The 24845-nt window shown below is 47.3% G+C and overlaps 1 protein-coding gene across 9 annotated transcripts in view; it reads left to right on the top strand.

The window, feature by feature from the left end:
- Positions 1-24845, top strand: part of ERI3 (ERI1 exoribonuclease family member 3) — a 133698-nt gene that overhangs the window by 51367 nt on the left and 57486 nt on the right. For all 9 annotated transcript variants that reach the window (XM_012775946.3, XM_012775944.3, XM_012775941.3 and 6 more), the window contains one exon: positions 17161-17233. In XM_012775946.3, the coding sequence (XP_012631400.1) occupies positions 17161-17233 (73 nt within the window). The remainder of the gene's footprint in view (positions 1-17160; positions 17234-24845) is intronic.

Genomic DNA, 24845 nt, shown 5'->3' with positions numbered 1-24845 from the left:
ACACGTCATTGAATCCTTACCACAATCCTATGAAATAGGTTCTTTTTATAACCTTTTTTTTTAACAAATGAGGAAACTGGTGCCCAGCAAGGTAAGTAATTTGTCAAGGGAACACAACCTCTATGTGGCAGGGCGGGGACTGGAACCTGGACATTCTGACTCTAGAGGCTATGTGTTTAACCACTGTCCCATCTGACATCTTCTATCTTCCATCATGCTCCGTGGCTTGATAATAGGGTGAGAATGCCCTTCCTCTTCCTCTTTGTTGGCACCAAGTGGGAGAGCCTTGGAATGTTCTCTGACACCCTAGCCCGTTAGTTCCTGCTCTGGTGTTGGTGGAGGTCTGAACTGTTATGTCCATTTTACTATGGGGGCCTGGTTGGCCAGGAGATGTAGTGAGGGATGACTTGAGGCTGACTGAAAGCCTCCTTACAGGGTTACAAATGAATGAATCCTCAGATTTGTTTTAAGGAAACCACAGCCAACATCACTTTGGACACTTCTATGCTGTATTTATATTTGGAAGCATGTGGGGCCTCTCATTGTGTCACTAAGCTCACAAGAGCCTTGCCCCTTGCCCATGAGTGTGCCAGTTGGTCCCAGCACTGAGCTGCTTCACCTTTGATTAGCAGCCTGCTGGGGGAAGGGGCTTGAGTAAGAACTCCCTGCCAGTCCTGCCTTGTCTCATTTCCCGTTACTTTTATCTGTCACTGCAAGCGCTTGAGCTCCCCTCCTGAACTAATTAAGTTTGCATGTGTTTAGACACATTGCCAAATAGGGCTTAGCAAAGCGGAACTGAGCTACATCTCTTTCTGAGTAGGGAGGGAAGGGTATATGAATGCTCCTGTTCAAGGGCCAGGGAGAAGCATGGATGATGGAGTGAGTGCATGTGCAGATGATAGGCGTCTGCCCCGGCCCTCCTAGGGACACAGCAGGCCTGCAAAGCAGGCTTCTGATTGGCTGACAGGGGCAGGCCCACCTTCAGTGCTCTTAGTGAATTGGGCATTCTAAGGAGGCTGAGAGTGGAAAGAGGGCAGGTTCTGTAATATGTTTTTTCTCTGAGCACAAACAAAATTGAAGGTCAAGTTCAGTGGGATTTGCATGTGAAATTTGTAGGGCTATGTGCTGTTTGCTGCCCGCCTGAATCCACCTAGCTTCTAGGCCTGTAACCACCTAAGTGGCTAGCAGAATACAGAGTAGCCTTCTTTCTAAGTCTGTGAGAAGTACTTTGGAAACTTGGACAACCAAAGGCCCAAGTTTTCCTTTTTGCCCTGAAGACCCCAATTCTCCCTGCTTAGCCAGGGGTAGGTGGAGGGAAAGAGAATAGTATTGCCCACAATCTCCCCAACCTGGAGTTGGGATTCAGCCTAATGGATCTCCATTGTGCGATGATGGCATGTTTTTGTGTCAGACTGATGCCTGGTGCCTTGTCCCTGGGATAGGGTGGCCTGAGGTCTGAGATGCCCTGTGATAGAACATATTTGAGTCCTATCCAGACAGTAGTTATGGGAACAAACCATGCTGTGGACTCTCTCTCTGAGGTAAGGAATTGAGGGTACTGCTTGTTACAGAAAGCAGAAGAGCCAGCTGAAGGCCATGGCCAGGACTTCGGTCCTATAGGTACGAGGGCAATGGGCCCACTTCCTGGCCATGAAGAAGCTCGTGATGGGCCAGATCAGCTCAGAGTCAGCCCAGGGCACACAAAGTGTGTGGGGGCAGGGGGAGGAAGGTTGTATAGGAATTCTGGGCCTTAGAGTTGTAGCCTAAGCCCAGAGACAACGGGAACCAGACCTTCTGCCCTCCCTTCAGTTTCCCTAGAGTCCTCTCATCAGCGGAGGTGCATCGGGTTAGCCCCAAGAAGGCAGCTTGAGTTGATGGGGTCATGTTTCAGCTGCAGCTAATCCAAGTCACTCGATATAAATCTCTCCCTGCTGCCTCTCCTCTCCCTCCCATCCCCAGCCCACAGACAGGGAAATGAATCCTGGCCCTCACCCTGAATACATCATGGCAGGCTTGCCTCTAATGAGAGAGGACCATTCATTGTGGGGTGAAGCTCCCTGCAGAGCCTGGGATGCCATTAATTAAAGAAGAGCCACCTGAAGCCAGTCGTGCGGTGCAGCCTGCCACACTCAGATGGAGTGGTGGTGGGGTAGCCTCGTTAGCCTGACAGCTCCTTGGGCTGAGAGTTCTTGGGCTTGGAAGAGCAAGGGGTGCCCCCCTTCTGCCTGAGAGTTCAGATGCCCCTGGGGCTAGCCTACTCACAAACATATGAAAGCCCCTCTCTTGCACATGTCCCAGGGCCTAGAACTGGCACTAAAGGGGCTCCTGATTGTGGGCTTGGCTGGGGATTATTCACTTCCTATGTGCTGGGCCTGAGGCAGGAGCAGGTTTCTGTGGAGCCAGAGCAGCTCCTGGTTCCCAACTTTGGCTCCCTTTACACTCCTCATGTGGTCCATGAGCTGCAAGTCAGCAGGCACCTTACTCTGTGTGCTTCCCTCAGAGCCCAAGTTTGGGATAGTTGCTCTCCTCTTGAAGGACGTTGTGCCTGGAGAGGTGTTAGGGGCGAAGCTCTGTTGTCTAGTCAACAAGCACAGCCCTTCCCTGGCAGACAGAGCCTCTGGTGTTCCACTTTCTGGATACTTCTAGGCTGAAGGGGAGGACTCCAGTGGTAGCCTCATCTCTTCACTCCCTTGGAAGGTATCATTGGGCCACATTTTAGTGATTATGGGAACCCCTGGAATGGAAATTTGGCTCAGTTAAAAACACTGATAAAAGATATTTGCTTAATGAGTGATCAGGCTTTGAGATATTTAAGGTGGTGAGAAGTCCATGCTTTGGCTTGCTATGGAGTTGGTGACTGAATAGTTTTTACTGCCTAATTGGTCCAGAAGCAAGTATTGCCACCTAGGTTCTGGCCCAGGTTCTGATATGTGGAGCTTCCCTTGACCATCTGTAGGGGTCCTACCACCTCTTCCTTGCTGGCAGGAGGGGCTGTATGCCCTGAGACCTTAGCCTTAGCCCAAAGTTGGGCTGGCTTAGCCAGTCTCTGCCTGGCTTGGCAGGAAGACAAATTGGATCCTATGTCTGTGCCTCTTCAGGGCAGCCTAGGGAAGTCTGGTTCTGTGCTCTAAGGCAAAATCTGACAGGCTGCTTCAGAGAGCCTCAGACCCAGCTGCCACGTGGCTGGACTGTGTGACCCTTCTCTGCTTCCCTAGAGCTCACTTGGTATGGAAGAGAGGCTCTGTGCAACCTCCCACCAGGCCATGAGCACCTAGGCTAGGGCTTGGGCTGTACTCTTTTGTATTTTGAAACTTTTTAATCTTCCTAGGCCCTGGCCATTTGCTTGGGCCCTTCTGCCCTCTGTCAGATAGAGAATGTAGGCTGAAAGGCCTTGTCTCCTAAGCTCCACGAAGGAACCACTGGTGCTCCTGGGAAATATTTTTCTTTGTGTGAGATATTTTTTTACATCAGTGTTTTTGTAAAAACTCTTTGTATGACCCTTGAGTATCAACTTTTTTTTTGTCTTTTAAAAACTTGAGGTATGAAATAGGTCCATAAAATATACAAATGTGAAGTGTATACTCAATATATTTTTATACACATATACACCTGAGTAACCACCATGTAGATCAAGATCAAAAACCTTTTCATCATCCCAGCAAGTTCCCCTGTGCCCCTTCCCAGTCAGTAATGTGCTCCCCTTGCCAAGTAACCATTATTCTGACTTCTGTTACTTTTGGCTAGTTTTGCCTATTCTTGACTTTTATATAAATGGAATTATATAAGATGTATTCTTGTGTCTGGCTTCTTTGGCATAACATAATGTAGAGAAGATTAATTCATATTGTATGTATCAGTAATTTAGTCTTTTTATTCCTATATAGTATTCCATTGCATAATACTGCATTTTATTTATCTATTCTCCTTTTGTTGGAACATTTACCTTCTCTAGTTGTTTAGTTACATGTTTGTTGAATGAGTATGTGAATATTCAATCTGATGTGAGAATCTCCTAGGTCCATCAGCTTGTCCCAATCCCCCTCATCCTTTACAACCTAATTCCAGTCCTTTGGCCATGTGGTCTTCCCTGTCCTTTCTAGAAATCATGCTGTCCTCCCTCTTCTCTGAGGTCCTGTGATAGGTAGAGGCTGGCTTCAGGCCTGTGGAAGTGGCCTTTGAGCCATACTAGCTCATTTATTCTTTCAGCAGATGTGTGTTGACTACCCACTCTGTGCCTGCACTCTTCTTGGTATTGAGAATATAGCAGTGAACAAAGAGAGAAAACTTGCCAAAACATCCTGCCGTTGTGGAGTTTGCATTCCAGTGCATACAGCTGGCACTGTCCTCTGCCATCTTCTGGATGGGCCTGGAAGTTCTCTGAATATAGGAATCAGGTTCAGTTAGCCTCTGCTTGAGGGTCCTGATCTCAGTGATACTCATAAATATCACCTGAAGGATCTTAGTCTTGCCCAGGCCTTCTATCCTTTGGGATTCTGTAGAAGCTAGGTGACAGTGGCCCTTACCACCTTGTCAGGGCTTCTCTGGGGCTATGGGCTTTCATCCTCCTTTTCTGCTGATGCTGGTAGAGGTGGTGGTTAGCTGCCTGCTGCTGCTGCTTGGCAGTGAAAGGGTTTCTCAGTATTGGTGCTTCTCTTCCACTATCCTGGAGTCTGATTCCCTCGGTGAGAGGGGAGAATTAATCTCCAACTTTCCATGCCTGTAAGGTGAGTGACCTCTGTTTTGTCAGCGCTTGCCAATCTGTCCTCTAATTCCCAGCCAGGGTAATGGAGACATTACTTTGTGCTAAAGCAAACCACCAGTTCTCCTAGTGCAGATCCAGGCACTGGGAAAGAAAGAGGTCAGCTCCGTGGGCACGGGCATATGGAGGCTGGAGGGGTGTTGGCACCTGAGCTGCTTCACTCCTGAACTGTGATTGTGGTTCAAAAAGGGAAGATTCCCTGCCATCATATTCACCCATTCTCCATCCATGCCAACGGCAGCTGCTTCAGTTTGGTCTGAATATTAGGTTTCTTTTGTCGGGTTCCTAAGAGCACACGAGAGGCCACAAACACTGCAGTGAGGAAGAAGAGTCAGGGAGCAGGGGTCTTGGGAGTTGAAGGCCAGGGAACTCAGGCTTCGGCTGGCATAGTGGCCCATACCAAAGTGATTTGTGGACTCTAGGGGCTCAGCTTTGTAGGGCTTTGGGAAGGGTGACTGTGAGTGAGTGGGATAAATTCTTAGTGTCCCTGGCTAAAGGGTGACACAACTCAGACTTGATAGTTCTGTAAAACTGTTTCTTCCAAAGCCTGTGAGGATGTTGGTTTGGGGAAGAAAGCTAGCCAGCCCAGAGAATCCCGGGAGCCTGACAGGCCTTTTTCTCTGCGATTCTTTCTTGCAGGCAGCCTGAGGCAGCCTGTCTCTTTGTTAACAGAGTGACAGCAATGTGACACCATGGAAATAATTACTAACAAATCACGGTGCTGACTGCAAACAGCTCTCTGTCTTCAGAGGCATGTCAGGGTGCATTAGAGCAGGACTGGAGGAGCGGTGCATGTGGAGGCTGAGGCACAACCTGCACTCAGACACTCTCCTCCTCTTCCCCCACCCTGACCCCTTTCTGTGATGTCTGACTTTCTTGTTCTTGGCCTTTTCCCACTAGGTCAGCTAAGGGGCCAGCTGGACAAGTGGCATGGGGCTGGTCGGCCTTCCTCTAGGCAGGTAGTTAGGACTCTCATCTTTGCTAAGGAGCACCTGGGTGGTGATGAAAGCTAGGAGTTTTTCCATTATGGGGCCCCCAAAAGGTGGAAGGATGCTCTATTCCTCTGATTTCTTCTCTGCCAGTAGTTCGGGGATTAGGGATGACAGTATTTGCTTCAGCTGGACCCAGAGTGTGAGGAGAGCCTTGCATCTGTGCCAGCTCAGCTCCCTTTCCCCGCCAGCCCTGGTTTCTTCTTCAGTTGCCATAGTCAATTTTTGGTGAGTCGACTTTGTCCGTTCCCTCTTGGTTAGCAGAGTGATTGCTCTGACTGTCAGGCTGTAAATAATGTTCTTGGTGTGTGTGGCTGGAGGCAGCTGTGTGGGGTGGGAAAGGAGTGGAAGGAGGAGCAGCGCTCGCCCCCTCCCCTCTCATACAATATTTATCCAGGGATGGGAGTCAGATGCAGCGACCTCAGGGGTCACCCAGTTAAATAGCTTCTGAACCTCCCTGCATTCTAATTGCTGCAGTTGTCCTTTGCTCTGGAGACTTCTCCTCCCCATTGTCTGCTGAGGCACACACTAATGGCTGTCCTCCCTGGCCCTGCTGGGAGGCATGGGGGGAATGGAGAGGAAAGAGCTCATTGCTACCTTCCTTTCCCCAGGGATTAGGGAACCTAGGGCCTATTAACAAGTGGCTTTAGCTGGGAGGAAGACAATCACCTGCCTTCCCCCGTCCCCTCCGAAAGCTGGCTGGAGAAGGAGGTCCAGGCAGTGGGCTTGGTTGACGGGGCCAAGGGGCTTTACCCATTCCCAGTCCTATAACCAGAATTGTGGGGCTGGTGACTCCTCTAAAGGCTATAAGAAGGCAGGGGACAGGCCCTTGAATAGTCAGCTGAGGAGCATTATCCTGTTTTAATGGTCTCACATTCATAGTTTGGAAGCTTATCATGAGTGATATTTCCTGTTGGAATATGCTGCATTTTGCCCAGAGAGTGGCCAAGTGCAAAAGTCTGTTTGGTCCCCTGGAGGTTGATTGAGATTATTGATCATGGTAACAGGTGTGCCCATTCATTGATTTAAGAGTGGCATGTGCCACACATTTTCACTAGGACCTTCCTGTAAATGTCAGTTACTTTCCACTGCAGCTCTTTTATCCCAAGGATTACTGTTGGAAACTGCCATCGAAGGTGCTGATCAGGGAGATGCTATCCAGCAGTAGCCCAAAGTCACCCGTGTGAGAGCTGCTCTGAGCTCAGTAAGTACTGTAGGCCGGGCGTGGTGGCTCACGCCTGTAATCCTAGCACTTTGGGAGGCCGAGGCGGGCGGATTGCTCAAGGTCAGGAGTTCGAAACCAGCCTGAGCGAGACCCCGTCTCTACCAAAAATAGAAATAAATTAATTGACCAACTAAAAATATATATACAAAAAATTAGCCGGGCATGGTGGCGCATGCCTGTAGTCCCAGCTACTCGGGAGGCTGAGGCAGTAGGATCGCTGAGCCCCGGAGATTGAGGTTGCTGTGAGCCAGGCTGACGCCACGGCACTCACTCTAGCCTGGGCAACAAAGTGAGACTCTGTCTCAAAAAAAAAAAAGTAAGTACTGTGTTGGGGACTGTAGGGATTGCCAGGTGATTGGGACAGAGAGACCAGCACATGCATAACTAATTACATGGTCAGAAAGGTAGAGTATGAAAACACTATAAAGAAGGTACAAAACAAGTGCTATGAGAACCCAGAGGAACACCGTTGAGAGACAGAATGGATAGAATGTTTTTTAGCAGTAAACTTTTTTTTGAACAAAATAATTAAAGCCCAATATTAAGTTGAGCTATTCCAGTTGAAGCTAGGGAAAGGCCTGGCCCATTCTTCTTCTTCCCCCAGTCCATGAAGCAGCCTGATATCCCTCCTTAGAACCTATCCCTCCTTAGAACCCTTGAGCTCCATGGAGCACAGTTTAAAAACCACTAGCCTGTTCTCATGCCCACCCACAAGTTTGACTCTGTGTAGGCCAAGTGCTTACATGTCTTGAAGGAGTCAGGGGAGCTGGAGTCAGGACAGAGAAGACCAGCACCTATATGGGAGCAGAGGTCAGACTACAGCCCAGATCCTGAACACTAGGAGGATGCCTCTCAGCAGAGCCTCCAGAGGGCATTGTAGGCCACACAAAGGCAGCTCAGGCGTAGGGTCAAGATAGCCACAGACCAGGTGAAGACGGCAGCAGGATGAATGAAGTATCTTGGAGACAGCTCAACCTACTAAGAAGCTCCTGGTTTCCCTGGCCAAAAAGAGAATAGCTCATCAGCTGAGGCACCAACCACAGTGCCTGGAAACTTCTGTTACCTGCTCAGCCTCCTCCCCATACCCTACTCCCTGCGGGGGGTTCTGCCAGTCCATGTGGGAAAGAAAGCTCTGGCCAGGTCCTAGTGGCAGCTCTAGCACTTCCCACAGTCACAACAGGTGGGGCACTGTGCCCTTCCTTGGAAGAGTTGCCATGGGAAGGATGCTGGAGAGGTGTTCCTAGAGAGGGACTGGAGAGATAAAAGTTACAGGATTTCAAGGACTATTTGTGGCACTGGAGAGATGCATGTTATTCTGTTCCACGGGGTGTTTGTGGCACTTGTATGTTTCATGTGGCTTGTGGGGGAGAAATGAGATTAGAGGTAGTTGGTAGGTGGGCTAAAAAGCCATGGAGTAGGGAAGGGCTGTGTGTGCGTGTATGTGTGTATGCACACACATACACACACACGTACACACATACAGTGCCTTTTGGAGGCTTTGAGCAACTGTTTGGCACTAGGGATTTGAGGTTGGTTTTCCTTGGGAAGACTGGCATCCTGGCCTGCGGGGCATCCCTTTGTACCCGCCCGTGTTCTGGTTTCTGTTGGGAACTCTCCAGAGCAGCATGTCTGGGAACACGTCCAGCTGTGCTGCCAGACCCAGACGCAGGTGATGGCCTTTCGTCTGTACTATAGGGAAACCAAGAGGAAATTAAATGTCATTTGCCCCCTGCACAGCAGGTTGCTGCCAGATCAGACACTGCTGATCAGAGCTGTGCAGAGGGCACCCAAGGGAAGGCCTATGCCTGCAGCCATGTCCTCTGAGCTGTGGAGACTCCCAGGTGATGGCCTGGCTCACTCCCAGGGTTTCTCTACCCGGCTGGGTTCACCCTGGCCTGGAGCCCAGCCCACTGCTACATGGCAGCTGTGGCCTATGCCAGGCCAGAGGTGCATGTGTACCAGTTGGGGGGAATGGGGGGGAGGGCAGGGCCTGGCAGTAGAGGACATCCAGGAGACAGTGAGGTGATTAGCCCCTCCTCATAGAAGCTGCATGGTATTGTGGAATTAAAAGAGATCGGGGTCAAGTCCTGGCTCCACTGCTTTCTAATTGTAAGATCTTGGGAAAGTCACATTACCACTTTCAACCTCCATTTTTTCATCTGCAAAATTATGAACAACTCTGACTCCTGACATATGTGGAGGAAGCAGCTTCTTACTAGGACTAGCACTAGAGTCTTCCTCACTCCCTGCACCAGTTTTGGAAGGATGGCTAACCCCTTGCGATGGGGCCTCACTGTGAAGTGAGTTAGCTGAAGTTGATGTGAAGTGGGGTGGTTGGTGAGTCTGGCCAGGATGCCACAACTGGGCATCCCTCCCTGCCAGAGGCCCTGCCTTCATGTCTTAGTCCTCTAGACAGAGCAGCCCAGACTTTATAAGTATGGCTGATGGTTGTAAGGTGAGGTGGGAGACTTGCCAGAGGTCGCCCACCCTAGTCACGGGGCTCCGCTGGCTCCCTCCAGCCTCACACTTGCGCTCCCCTTCCTATCTGGAAGGGTGGGGCACAGCGGGGTGTGCCCCACCCTTTCCCTTCCCTTAAAGTCCTAGTGGTGGGTTGCAGTTCTCAGCTCCACTGTGGCATTTATTAACAGGGCCTTGGGCTTTGGTAGAAGGTGTTTTAATACTGCGAGAGTTTCCCTAGAAAACCCCCACCCCCACTTCGCCCCCATCTGAAGCATGGCTGCTGGTGGTGAAATTCATTAGTGTTCCCTGACAGGCAGCGGCGACAGAGGCGCTCGCTGTCTGCTTCCCGCTCCCTCGCGCTCGTGCTCCTGCTTCACGCACACTGATATTTAAAGCTGATGGGCTGCTTATAGACTTCTTGTACCATGACAAGTTTGGGGAGGGGGGTGAGGGAGGGAGAGACAGACAAGGAGCCAGCTGTCATGCTGGTATTTCAAACAGTACTCTCGCCTGACCCTTTGCAGGCTCCAGCAAGTGTATCATCTTTCTGAAGCCTGTGGTTGGAATTGTAACCTGCAGCCATCCCAGAGGATGGGGCAAGTGGGGGCAAAGTGGGCTGAGAAGTCAGCAGTGCATTCCCCTGGGGCTGTGGGCAGGCAGGGAAGAATGGAGGGACAGCGTGTGGCAGTGCGTGTGTGTGCACACACGCACGCGCTTGAGCAAAAGCCACAACAGCTGAGTCTCTATAAGTGCCCTCCACATTGCTCCCCACCACCAGGAGTGAGACAGCCCTTTCTCAGTGGTCTCTCCTACAGGGGGTCATTCTGTGTATGTTATAGCTATCTTCTGGGTGGGCCTGGCTGCTCTCTGAATATAGGGATCAGGTTCAATTAGCCTCTACCTTGATGGTCCTGGGTCTCAGCGATACTCATAAATACGAAGTAGTCAGTTGAGGTGGAAAGTTCTCCCATTTGGAGTTCTCCCAGTCTGGAGTAGGTTCTTGGCTTTTGTTCCTTGGTATTTGTGTGCTGACTCTTTGGATTTGGAGAATGAGTCCGAAGCTGCCTCCTCCATTCATAACTCTTCCCCTCAGCACAAGCTTTTTGAGGTCATTTTTGTAGCTGTGGAGTGGTTCTTGAACTTTTCCTCTTCTTGGCATCCCAGCAAGCCTTCTCCAGTGTTCTTTTCCTGACTAAAGCACTATCTTCTCAATGCAGGTGGTCTGGAAGCATCTCCAAAGGCTAGTGCAGGTTTGGTCTCAGTTGATCTCCTTAGAGCCAGAATCCTTTCCATGCGACCTGGTTTATAGAGCATGTTTGCCTTGACTGGCTCCTTAAACCCTCACAGAGCAGAGCATGGAGGTGATGTCACTTACCCAAGGATACATGGTCACTTGACCACGTTGTCACAGTGTAATGGAGCCATGGTGCTGGCTGGGGGTTGAACTGTACTCCTTATCATGCGGGGCCTTTCCAGCTCCAGGTCCCTTAGTAGGGGAGGTCCCTGGGCAGTAGGCCAGGCTCCTCTCCTCCTTGCTCTTTTGCTTTGTCAGTGCCACCAGTACTGCCATTGGCATCACCAGTTTCAGGCACAGCAATGTGTGTGTGTATATGTGTATTTGGGGTGTGGGGAGGGTTGTGTGTGTGTGTGTGTGTGTGTGTGTGTGTGTATTTATGGTGTGGGAAGTTACTCATAAAACACCCTGGACATCTTCTGTTGGAGGGTGGAGCCAGAATGCTTTTCTCTGTAGATTCAAGTGTATTCTTGAACTGTCAAGAATCATCTTTAATGAGATCAGCTCCTATAACAGCCCCAGCCCCCATCCTCCCCTTCCCCAACCCTCTCCAGCACCCTGTCCTGTGGGTTTCAAGCAGGGAGTTCTTGCTTGGGGCTGATGCCTCTGGGCAGCACCTTCCCTCCTTCCTGTTCTGCCGGATTCCTACATTGCCTGGGATGGGCCATGCTGTGTCTTCTGACATGGTGCGTCTCGCAGGTGAGATGGATACTAACCAGCTTTGATAAGTAGGAGGCTCGAGCATTAATTTTTTATACATCAGCAGCGGCCAAGTGAGTGAATTCAATTATGAGTCTGCTTTCTCTCCACCCTCCTCCCCCCAATGTGGTGGTTCAGAGCCGAGACTGAGGAACCTGTTGAAATGAGAAACCCCTATTTCCTAGCTTGACCCCCTCACTAATTCGGGTTAAATTGCTACGCTATTGCAGTGGTGACACATTGTGTCTGCCTCTGTTTGTATAAGAGGATGCGGTGGGGGAGGAAGGACCAATTTGTGCAGAGATAAAAGGTGTCACGGGCAGATAACTAACGTCCCAGCCTCGTGCCTGCTCTCATTGTTGCTCAATTTGCTCCGTGTGTAAGCTCAGCCTTCCCCTCTTTCTTCCTTCCCTCCCCTTGGTCATATTTTACCTTGATGCCACAGTGTAATGATGCCCTGCGTAGTGGGGGAGGAGATAGGCACCTCTGGCTGACAGCCCTTCCTGATAACCAAATTCCAGCCCATCCATCACCAGCTACTCTTCTCAACTTGAGGAAAAGTGATCGTGAAAGGCAGGCCGTTTATCACCCAGGGTCTGTTTATCTCCTCTGGGTGGGGAAACGGAAACAGAAGAGACAAAGAGCTGTGTCCCAGAGAAGTGCTGCCTACGCTGGGTAGCCTGTGCGTGCTGGATGCAGACTCACAAAATGCAGACTGTGGGAGCTCTGGCTAGATAGGACTCCCAGACTGGGATCCGGTGGGAATGGGACCTTTCCTGAGGCTCAGGACTTGGAGTGAAGCATAGAAAATTGTGACAGTTCTGAGATGCAGGACAGCTAGGGACAGCATTCTTTGAGAGTATTTGTATTGGAATGAGCCAGTGTGGAAATTCTGCATGGAAACAAGCCCCACCCACCCCTCATAGGTGTCCTGTGGCAGGATCTTCCATCTGGCTGTTTGGCTGGCTGTTGCTGGCCTACTGGGTAGCTGGGCCTTCTGTGCCATTATGGTCCAATGATGACTTTGAAGAAGACAGAGCCTCTCCCCTTCTCTTCACCTTTGTCCCCCAACACTCCCCCATGTCATAGGAACACGATAGTTTGTTCCTGTAGGTGAACAGTATATGCCTGTCCTAAACTGTTGGGCACAGGACTGACAGCCCACATCACTTCAAGATCCAGGTCCCACAGCCTTTCCTGAGAGGCTGAAAGGGTCACAGATGGCTCCAGAGTTGGGTGGTCTCCCTCCTTTTTAAGGGCTCAAGTCTGCTAAAAGTGTGAGTGACGTGCATCTCCCTGAGTTGGGTCTGTCCCTAAGACTTGAAGAGATGAAAGCACATAAGGAATGTTTGTGACCTTTTCTAGTGCTGGTGCCTGAGCTCTTGCTGGTCCTGACTGTTGGTGTCCATCTGCTAGTCTGTGGGTCAGACCTCCATGGATGTGCTGGTCCCCTTGCCTCAAGCCTAGCAGCGCTCCCCCCAGCTCCGTTTCACCTAATCTTCAAAGCTGAGCTCCGCTCACAATGGCTCCACCTTGACCATACCCATTAGTGAGGGGGGTGTTTCCCTAATGAGCTACTCCCCTGTCTTGGCTGGCGCCAAGCTAGCCACACCTGTTTGCCATCAGGGCTGTCTGGGCCCCGCCAGAGTGGCTCGGCTGCAGGTGGTAGGGCTGAATGAGGGGTGGGGTGGGGAAGACTGGGCTCCTTTTGCTTTGTGCTGTGTGCTTGGGGGCAGTTTCTTACAATCCTGTTCCCCCTATATTGTTCCCTTCTTTCTAAGCAAGGGGAGGGCTCTGTGCTTTCTTTTTTGTTATTCAAAAGGATTCATAAGGGACTTGAAGAGTACCTCTTCTTTTCTAACTTTCCCCTGGATGGAGTAGTGAGGAGCAAGTTAGGGTCTGAGAATAGGGTTTGAAGTTCTGTTCTGAGGACCCTGAAGGACCAGTGTGATAAGAGCAGGGCCACAGGCAAATGCCAAAGGTGGAGCCCCTTTCTGTCCCTATTTGAAATGCAATCATGTGCCTCAGTTTAGAGCTCACAGGCAGGACTGGGGGGCCCTTCTTTAAAGGGGCCCCTTGCATTCATGAAGCTGAAGGAAGTTTTGATTTGGTTGAAAAAAATCTCATTCCTTTTTATGGCCTGGACATAATTGGCTTTTTTCTATTGGCCATCAGTGATGTCATTCCGACCCTCATAAAGAAGGGGAAATCACACCTGTGGACTCGGTGCATAAAATTTCATTGGGCAACAGTAATAAGCATGACCAGATGATGTTTGGGCAGTTGGGGAGCTTTGTGCCCAGTGAATCCAGCTGCATGGAGACCTGGGCACCATAAACCTGCTTGCACGTTCGTGCCCGCAGGCTAGTCCGGGGCCCACTGCCAGTGGCTCTTTTCTTGGGATCAGTATCTGGTAGGAACTTACAGCATTCAGACCCTTTCTGTCAGGGGGGGTCTTTTGCCCTTTTTCTTTCCAAATTGGTGGAACCATGTACCCACTGGTCCCTGCTGATCCTAGCCTTTGGCTCCTAAGAACCTTGAACCCAGGTGTGATCTTCACCAGTGACCACCATGCTACCTGCCTCTCTAAGGCCCTGGTCTTTGCCTCCCCAGGAATGTAAAGAGCTCCAAATGCATCTTACCCAACTGATACCTGTGCATTTGGAGCCTTAGATTCCATTTCTAGTTCTAAGGCTAGTTCTTTCTAGTTCTTTGGCTGGTTGTATGATTGAGCAAATCCTTCTTCTCTGAGCCTCGGTTTCCTCTTTTGTATAAGGGGTGACAACCACTGTAACCCACCTTCCTCACAGACATCATCTCAGTGTTCTCTAAGCTGGGGTAGGGGTGTGTGAGAGAGATGTTTAGCTGTCTTCCCACGAGGCACCTGGAAGTTCAAGTTTTGGCATCTGGTTCTGTGTCTGTGGTGAAGATGGGGCTGGGCCCTGCTACATCTGTACTGCTTATATTTTAGAGTCACAGGGCTAGGACCACCCAGAGGACTACTGAACAACCCAAATGCCCGTAAGTGAGTCTGCAAACTGCATGGGTACCTGCAAGTGAGTAGAGCCCCTAAATGAGAATTGTAGTCTCCAGTGAGACATGGGGTACAGAAGGGTGCTCAGGATTGCTGCTGAGCCATATCTAAGGCTGAGTATCCAGCCTGACAATGTTTGGTCTGTCCTCAAGCTGGCCCCTCTGGTGTAGGGTCTCTAAGAGGAGGAAGCAGGATCCTACTGACCTAGACTCTTCCTACTGGATAGAAATGTCTACAGCTGTTATCTACCTCAGAAGTTCTGCTCAAAAGGGAGCTCCTCCCAGAACTGAGCCAACAGGACTCCTGGCCTGTGTTAACTAAAAGAATCAGGGGGTGCTGGGTTGGCTAAAGGAGAAGAAGATAGGGGCTCTCTGCCTTTTGCTGGCCGATTCCCCTGACCTGTTCCTTTGCAGGTTGTGCTGCTTCTGGTGGCTCCCTTCACTTACAGGCCTGAATGTTAGTTTTCTAAAATTACTCAGCAAGCATTTTCTAAATTCCAAGGATAAGGAATAAAGAAAAATTGAAGGAAATAAAATCATTGTCAGGTTACAGTTCTGCTTCTTAGACAACCACATTCTAGCTCTTAAAGTTACTTTTCATTCTAAAAAACTTAGCATAATTTCCTCATATTCTTGGTCCTTTGTCCCACATGGGTATGTCTATCTGGATGCCCCTTCATCTTGGGCTGAGGAACTCTTGAAGTTGCTGAGAGTGTGTAGTCTGGAGTAGGGAACTCTGGGAAGAGCTTTCTGGACTCTCAGATCTTGGAAGTGTTCTATGGGGAAGAGATGGAAGTCTTGTTCTCTGTTGTTTCTAAAGACATATCTTAGACTCATGGGAAGAAGTTACAGGGAGACAGATTTTAGTTTAGTTTTTTTTTTTTTTTTTTTTTTTTTTTTGCTGAGCTGATATGCAGTGTCATTTAATTTAGTATTTAAGGAAGGATATTCTAAGAATTGCGTCTAAAGTTAGAGCCGGCTGCTGCGTGAAGCAGTGAGTTCCTTGTGTATGATGATGTCTGGTAGAGGCGGCCTGGTTTCATTTCAGCTCAATAAAACTTACAAGGCACTAGCCAGGGCCCTCTGTTCATCTCTACACTCTTCCCAAGTGATCTTACCTACTCTCACGGCTTTAGTTTTATTTAAATTAGACAAATGATTCAGCAATCTATATCCTTAGTCCAGACCTCTCTTCAAAACTGGATATCGAGCTGCCTCGTAGACATCATTCCACTGTCAAATGTCTCCTAGGCACCTCAAATTCAACAGGCATCGAGTGCTTACTCTATGTCAGCATGTATCTAAAACTGCATTCCCAAACTCTTCCTTCTAGTGGTGTGCTGAGGGTGAGGCAGTGGGAGCAGTCACCCCGCCCCCTGCCCCTCAGAAAGGAAGTACACTACATGTAGAGAATTCTAAAACAATAATAAAATTGACTTAAATGCTGGCCTTCTGTGGGTGTTGAATATGCTCTCTATGCTACTGCCTCCTATCTTTGTATCTATCTTAGCTTCATGGCGTGAAGCTACCCATGCCATGCACCTTTGAATTGGGCTCCACATCCCATTTGGTCACCAGGGCTTCCCTTACATCTCTGACGACTATTCCCTGATCACTGTCTCTACCACTACTGTCTCTCTTTGCCTGGCTACTACCCTGCCTTTTTAGTCTGTTTTTGCTGCCCCCAGAACAATCTTGGTAAATCACAACTCTTCAGAGGCTCTCCATTGCCTATGGCCAAGTTCTTCTCTTAGGATGAAAACTGTGATCTTTCCCAGCTAATATTTCTGGCATCCTCCTCCATCCTTTCATGCGCTCTCCCCTTGCTGCAACGTAAGGGTGTATTTGTCTCTTTCTTTCATTGTCCATTCTTCTGAACAAACTGAGCCCTTTATGGACAGGGGTTAAGTCTTACTTTTTGAGTCGTAAGTTCCTGACCCCCATTAGGCATCAGTGCATGTTTGGTTGAATAGATTTGTATGGGTGAAACAGCATCATCAGGTAGAGGGGGAGTTAGTGGGTAAATTCTAACTTAAAGAAAAAGCAAGAACAGACCCTTGGTTTAAATTCTGACCTCTTCTTATCCTTCTGTGTGGCCTCTTCTCTATCTGAAAAAAAGCCTGTAGCTAGAGGCTTAAATGTGAGCTGAATCTGGTGCCCATCTATTTCTAAATCGTGTGCTCTTTCTCTCCTCCTGACTTGTCTCTCTGCCTCTTTGCTAACAGTAACAACAAACTGGTGTGTGGAAAGAATATAGACGTTGGAGTCAGAGAACTGGGTTCAGTTCTTGGCACTGTCATGTTTTAGCTGTGGGACCTTGGGCAACCTCTCTGAGTTTCATATCCTCATCTGTAAAATGTAGATAATAGTACCTAACTCACAGCATCACTTTGAAGATTTAAATGTGAAAAGGTAAGTAAGAGTCCCAGCACATTGTAAAGCTATTAGAAAATAGTAGCTGCTGGTATTATTTTGAATAGAGTCTTCGGACTCTCATATTTGGTTCTGAGGGCTGGATCTGGAGCCCAGTATCCGTGGTGCTGGAGGTAGGATCCTTTTTTTGGGTGGGATGGAAACCACAGCTAATGGGTTGGCCTTTTGGGGTCTATTTGTCCTGTAGACTATGTTGGACTTCCTAGCTTAAGTCTCCATATCTGGGACATGGGTGTACCCAACTTGTTCTGTCTTCTCTTTTTTGTAGGCTCCCAGGCCAGTGCCAGTACTTGGGCTTGCCAGTGGCGGATTACTTCAAGCAGTGGATTAATCTGAAAAAGGTACCGTGTGTGAGCTCCGCCTGGGTGCTTCCTCTGGTTCTCCTGGGCCTCAGAGCTCCCCTCCCTTGCTTTCTTTTCTCATCTCTGTTCTTTTTCCTCTTCTTTTGTCCTTCTCTTTCCTTAACATCCCTCCTTCCTCTTCCCTAGCTCATATGCACTGAAATGTTATAGTTATTTCTGAGGGTGGGGAGCTGCTTGGGGACCAGGCTCTGGGTGGAGTGTGATGCTGCACTAGATGGTGTCACCCAGACATGCAGAGAAGTCCCAGTTAAATCTCTGGACCGAGTTGTGTTGTCTCTAGGAGAGATACGGTGCTAGCTGAGCCACTGGGAAAGTATTCTCCTTTAATGTCATCTTAAGTGTGGCCTCTGAACCTCCTGGCTGCCCTGATACCTCCCTCTGGTTGGGAATTGGAGTTCATTCAAGCTGGCTTTCATCCGGCCAAGCTCCAGTGGAGCCTTGCTTCTGTGAAGAAGGGCCATGGAAACTAGAACCTAATTCCCTTTGGGCATGAGGGAGGAGGCTGGCACTCATGTAGCAACAAGCACATGGAGAGTTGCTCTGAAGCTGGGGCCTGGCAAAGACCCTGTGTAGCTATGATGGTGGGGCCTGGCAGAGGATGAATCACCCAGAAATCTGTACTTTCCTAGTATGTGCTGTACTTCCTAGGTTAGCAGAAGAAAGGATGTGTAGGACGAGGCTCCCCAGGTCCCTGCTCTGGGGGGATCCTTGCTCCAGGAGGTCTAGTCCACTAGGGAGACTCACCCTCATAAGTCATTCTGATCTAAGGACAACAGCCCTGGAGCAGCCTCAGGAGCCTCATGCCATCAGTCAGTTTAGTGACTCCAGGAAGTTCAGAGAAGAGAGGGCTCACTGGGGGGCCAGCCTTGGTATTATGGTGATTTGAGTCTTGAACTGGGCATTCAAGGAAGGAGGGATATGAACACGGGGAGGAGAGACTGCTTTCTTGGCAGGGAGAGCAGCATGCTTTTGGTGTGTTTGTGGCCTGGAGCTAAGCGGGCAGGTGGAGGAGCAGTGGAAGAGAAAGTTTTATAAATATTTGTGCCACACTAAGAATGACCTTGGACTTAGTTCCATGCTTTGCAGCAGCATTTGTAAAATCCTTTGCACTCTGGCTTGTCTGCACTTTGACCCCTATCTACCTCTCCTGTTGATCTCCCATATAGCTGAGCAACTGTTGCTTACTACTGCTCTTTGGCTGAGGAGGCTGGGCTCTGCCCTAGCCTCAGGCCTCAGCCTATGGCCGTCCTTTTGTCTGAAATGTCCCCTAGGCATATTTCTTCAGGCATAGTCCTTTTCCTTGAAGATTCAGCTAGGCTATCACATCTGCTGAGAAGCTCAGAAGTCAGTTTTGAGGCTCCTTGGCACTTGGGCTATCAGTTATCTCAATTGAAACCGAGTCCATATGTGTTTTCTTCCAGACATGTCCATCTGGAGCACAGAGACTGAATGTGGTTCTTCTCTGTGTCCCTTGTGGCTAGACCAGGGCTAGGCACAGAGTATGTGCTAGTGAATAATTGCTGGCTGACTAACTCATCTTTGAGAACTGGCACCTTAGAGCTTCCCAGGCAGGGCTTTGTGGGGCTAGGAGTGCGGGTGTGGCTAGGCATGCTCTCCTAGAAGACAGCACGCCAGCTGTCAGAACACATCCAAGGCTGCTTGCTGGCCTCAGCAAATGCAATGTGAAGGCCCGGCCAGGCGAGGCAGGCACTGACCATGAACAATTGCTCTGTGAAGTTCACTAGACTTTTTGGTATATGGATAGCTCCCTGCCTCTAGGTTCCTTGGCAGAAAGGCAGGAAAGCAGCCGACCCGTGTGGTAACATTGCCACCCAGGGCCACCTTGGGACTGCTGGACCCAAAGGGGTGGAGACAGGCTGTCCTGAGTCTATTCAGCTTGGTTCTTTGCCAGACTATGCTGAGCTATAGAGGGTGGGAATGGGTACGAGGGGAAACTGAGGACCCTGTTCCCAGTTGGCCTTGTAATTTCCTCTCATGAGGTAAACTTAGCAGGTCTGGGAAAAACAAGGGGTCTAACACCTTCCTCTCTATACTCCAGTCATGTCGTGTTCCAGATGTGCTTAAAGGTCCAAAATGAGAGATGTCTTAATTCTAGAGTAGTTCATTCCTTGCTAGCAGCTTTCAAGACATAGAGGCTGCAGAGTCCTAGAGGCCCAGGGGCATGGTAATCTTTCTGACCTTTATGCTATATGACTTAGTGCAGGCTGCACTAAGATTCCTGCTCCCTTAAGAAGAGTAATGTTAAAAGGAAAGCCAGAGAGGTTGTTGCCAAGCTTGCAGAAGTATTATGTAAAAGCCTTACTCTGTGCCTTGTTTCCATGTGATCCAGGCTCTGACACAGTCCTCTCTGGTCCTTGACCTTACTTTATCTTTCCTCCTTCCCTTTTTTGTCTCCTCTTCCTCAACTCCCCTAGCAGAGTTTTGCTGCACAAAAAAGATGGGTAGGGTCCTGGTCTGATTAGTGAGCAACTGGGACTGAATTCCCCATCCTCATTTCCTAAGGCCTTTCTTTCAGCTGCCCTCTCCTCTCCACAAATGGTGTGGGTTGCATCAGGAAATAGTATCTTTTCAACGGCCAGGTTTCCACATCTCCTGCCTCCACCTACTTCCCCTGTAGCAGAGTGGAGCAAGCCAGTGCTCACTGACATTTGGGATGTCACTGAATGAATGATCTTGTATTCTTATTGAGCTGTCATCTTAGAGAGGACTTGGGGCCCAGTTCCCTCCAGGAGGTCAGAGCTGTCATTGAGGACCTGGAAGAATGTACACACACAGAGACATACACACACACACACACACACACACACACACACACACATGCACATGCTCAAATATATACATGTACTCATGTGAATGAATGCACCCAAGTGAGTACACTCTAAAATTTTATGTCCATATCCATACATGCATGTGTACATATTCATATAAACATAGTCACCTGCAAAAATATTTGGAAATATACCCAGATATGAATTTATTTATTAATATAAATATGTATTCATAAAGTGTGAAGACACATGTACACAGATAAACATATACATCTTCATCAATAAGCAAATATTATTGGGTTCTTCTGTGTGCCAGGTAGTGTGCGAGGTCCTGGGGATATAACAGAAAATATGGATGTTGAACAAATAATTTCAATTGCATTGAGTAACACTAAACAATTCAGGGTCATAGATCATATAATAAGGAAATGCCTTAGTGGGATGGGGTCAGAGAATAGTTCCCTAAGGAAGGATGTCTCAGCTGAGACCTAAAGTTTGTGTAGGAATTGGCTAAACACAGCAAACAGCATGTTGCAAGGCCCTGATGTGAGTAGAAGCCTGACAGCTTCATGGAACTAGAATGTAAATTCCAGGAGGACAGAATTTTTGTCTTTTTTGTTCACTGCTCTATCCCCATCGCTCTGAATAGTTTGTAGCACATAGACACCTGTTATTTGTTGAGTCAAGGACTGCCTAAAGCATACTGAAGGTGGCAAGAGGAGAGTGAGATCAGATGAAGCTGGAAGGGGAGGCGGGAGCCTATAGACCATACTTTGATTTTGACCTTTATGTTTTGGGCATGGGGAAGAAACTATAGGGTATTAAACCTAGGAGAGGCATCATCTGATTTGCATTTTATAAACGCTCTCTCTGGCTGCAATGTAGAGAGAGCTATGAGCAGATTTGGGAGACTAATTACTGGTTTTTCTTAAAGGGGCTGCATATGGCATTTTTCAGGTGGGACAAATCACTGGGTGATATTGCTGAACTTGTAGCATCCCCAGCCCCTGTTCACTGAATGCCAGTAGTGTCCCTCCCCAAGTCATACGACAACCAAAACACATATCCCACTTCCATACATGTCCAATGGATGGGGTGGAAGTGGGGAAGTACTGTCCTTGGTTGAGAACCACAGGATTAGACCATTGGTATAGACTAGGTGAAAGATGATAGTTACTTGGTTTAAACCAATAGCAATGGAAATGTAGAGAAATGGACTGATTCCTGAGTGTTAAACAATATAGTTAGTTCTGCTATAATGCAACATATAGGTTTCTGAAAATCACCATGCTACAGAAAGTTGTGCAGTACAAATTTTGTTAGGAGTACAACACTCAAAAACTTCATCAGTGACACATTAAAAAAAAGTTAGAATCTAATAAAAATGGTAGGGTAGTTTTACACATGTTAAATGGTTAAGAAATACATAAATACTACAATAAATATGGCACTTCACCTTGAAAAAGACCCATACTTTGCTGGTAGAAATGGGCATGACAAGGGTTATAGATTGTGAGTTATTGTGAAATGGCAGAAAAAGATAGTGTAAAATCAGATGGAAAGTTATAACCAGATGAATGTGGTCTATAGGATGTCGTGATCAAGCTAGCTGGTTGACATTGGAGGTATGTACATGCATGTGTTTTGTATATTCCTACACAGCTCTCTTCAGCTGAGTATAGTTTCCCGTGTTTATCCAGTGTTTCTCATGGACAGAATTGCAATAAACAAATGCAAAATTTGTGTTATGTTAAATTGTACCCTAATATATCACTTGCATGGAACAAATTTGTTCTTTCAAAGTGAGTGTTATAGCAGCACTGACTGTATAATAAAGAGGAAATGATGATTGATTGGCTGTGAGGGTTGAAGATGTGACACCATCATGACCTCAGAAGTTATGATTTGAGTAACTAGGTGAATTGGAATGAATTTACTTAGATAATGAAAGAAGGAGAAGTTTTAAGGTTAGAAGAGAAGATGAATTAAGGGTGGGGCATATTGAGTTAAGATGCCTTTGAGATTTTGTTGTTAAACTATTGAGGAAGCAGTTGAGTATATAGGTCTGGGGTTCAGAGGTGAAATTTGAATAAGAGATATAAATTTGGGGGAGTTATTGGTGTTGAATGATAACTAAAACGTGGAAGTGGGTGGGATTGCCCAAGCAGAATGTATAGGTTGAGAAGAAAAGAAAGCCTAGGACAGAACACTGAGAAATACCAACATTTGAGAGATAGAGAAGGAAGAGTCGAAAACAGAGGAGAAAGAGTGGTCACTAATATTAATATAATAGGCCGGGCATGGTGGCTCACGCCTGTAATCCTAGCACTCTGGGAGGCCTAGATGGGAGGATCGCTCAAGGTCAGGAGTTTGAAACCAGCCTGAGCAAGAGCGAGACCCTGTCTCTACTATAAATAGAAAGAAATTAGCCAAACAACTAAAAATATATAGAAAAAAATTAGCTGGCATGGTGGTGCATGCCTGTAGTCCCAGCTACTCAGGAGGCTGAGGCAGGAGGCTCACTTGAGCCCAGGAGTTTGAGGTTGCCATGAGCTAGGTTGACGCCACGGCACTCTAGCCCGGGCAACAGAGTGAGACTTTGTCTCAAAAAAAAAAAAAAAAAAAAAATTAATAGTAATAGTAATAGTTCTTATTTATTGATTGCATTTGTGTGCTAGGCCTGTATTGTTCAATATAGTTCCCAGTGGCCACATGTGGCAATAGATCACTGGAAATGTAGCTGGAATGATTGAAGAACAAATTTTAATTTTTATTTAATTTTAATTAATTTAAACATAAATTAAAAACTTTCTTGATAAACTTTTAAGTATGTTTAGAACAACTTGGATTGGTGAATCTACATTTTAAACAGTTAATTATATAAAATCTTAATGTAGACTGTTTCTTATGAAGTGTCCCAATTGATATGTGTAGTAAGTGTAAATTATGCATTATATTTCGAAGACTTGGTATGAAAAAATGCAAACTATCATAATTTTTTATATTACATGTCAAAATATTTGGATATACTAAATAAAATATGTTTTTAAAATAAAAACTTTTACTTTGTAATGTGGCTACTAGAAAATTCTAAATTTCATATGTGGCTTGCATTATATGTATTCTGGACAGCACTGTGCTAGTCACTATACTTACATAGCTACACTATCTAATCCTCACAATAACACTGTGCAGTAGTTGGTATTTTGCATTTTAAAGTTGAGAAAACCAAGGCATAGAGCAATGATGAAACTTGTTCAACATTTTCCCACTAGTATGTGGCAGAGCTAGAACTTAAATTTAGTTTTGCCTGACGCTTTGTGCTAAGGAGACAGAGAAAGAGAGTAAAAGAGTGATAGAAGAAGAGAGATCATGAAAGTGTGGCACTGCAGAAACCAAGGAAAGAAAGTATTTCAGAAGAGGAGGAGTGGGAAACCAAGGAAAGAAAGTGTTTCAGAAGAGAAGTAGTCAGCTCAGAGAGGGCCACACAACACAAAGACTGAAATATGAGCACAAGGACCTCTGTGACCTTGATGAAAACCTTAGAGTGGCATGATAGGGACAGGAGCCAAATTGGAGAGAATCAGGGAGTAAATGAGAAATGAGGAGACAGAGAAACTTAAACTTTTTTAGGAATGTGCCTTTGAAGGAGAGAGAAAGGACAAGAGCTAAGGGAGGGGCAGGTGTGGGGTTCAGGCAGGCTGTGTTTTCTAAGATGGAAGACATGTGCTTTTTTGTAGGATCTGTTAGAAAAGGAAAGGTAACTAGAAAAATGAGAGAGAATCAGTAAAGGAGGTCTCTGAGAAGGTGAGAGGAGATGGGATGGCGATCCCAGATTCTTGTAAGTGTGTTTCTTCAGGAGGAAGGTCCCCCCTTCCATTGTAGCGGAGGGAAGAAGAGGTGGGTACAGATGGATGTGGGCGGGCTTGTAGATTTGGTAGTGGCAAGTTTAGGTGGTTCCCATCCCATGTGGGGATTTTTCTATGAAACAAGGTAAGTCATTTGCTGATGACTAAGAGAGGAAGGTTGGGAAGGATTGTGGAACGTAGAAAGGATAGCTATAGTTTCAGTAAAGAATAGATGGGTAAGCTGACTTGAGAAGTATAGTAGGCTTTCTAAGCAATGCTGAGGGTCCAGTTGAGGTTGATGACATTAATTCATAGTGGAGCCACTCGGTTTGGTTGTATGACTTTTCAGTTTCAAACAGTTCCTTCCAGTTTGGCTTCTGTCACCATCATGCCACCCAAGAGTTTTCACCAAGGTCACAGAGGTCCTTGTTACTAAGGCCAGTGCTTGTATTTCAGTCTTTATGTTGTGTGGCCATCTCTGAGCTGACTACTTCTCTTCTGAAACACTTTCTTTCCTTGGTTTCTGCAATACCGCACTCTCATGATCTCTCTTCTTCTGTTACCCTCTTACTCTCTTTCTCTGTCTCTTTAGCATAAAGAGTCAGGCAAAACTAAAGTTCTAGCTCTGCCACATATTAATGTGAAAACATTAAACAAGTTTCATCATTGCTCTATGCTTTGGTTTTTCTTAACCTTAAGGTGCAAAATATAATAGCAACTACTGCACAGGGTTGTGAGGAACTCAACTACTTGGGTGTGGGCATGGAAGAAGTAGACATTTAGATTCATCCAGGGTAGAGATTTTCCTCAAGGAGATACAACAAAAGGAACAGGGAGTTGAAGATATTGACGAGACAGCAGTTGACAAGAGGGACTATGGGATCTAAGCCAGATGTTGAGGGAAGAGAAGATAGCAATGGGTCTGATTGACATGGAAAAAGTAGTTAGGTACCA

Source organism: Microcebus murinus, chromosome 2 (genome assembly GCF_040939455.1).
Source record: "Microcebus murinus isolate Inina chromosome 2, M.murinus_Inina_mat1.0, whole genome shotgun sequence".
Lineage (NCBI taxonomy): Eukaryota > Metazoa > Chordata > Mammalia > Primates > Cheirogaleidae > Microcebus > Microcebus murinus.
The sequence above is the reverse complement of the archived record's forward strand: the minus strand, read 5'-3'. Positions and strand labels throughout refer to the sequence as shown.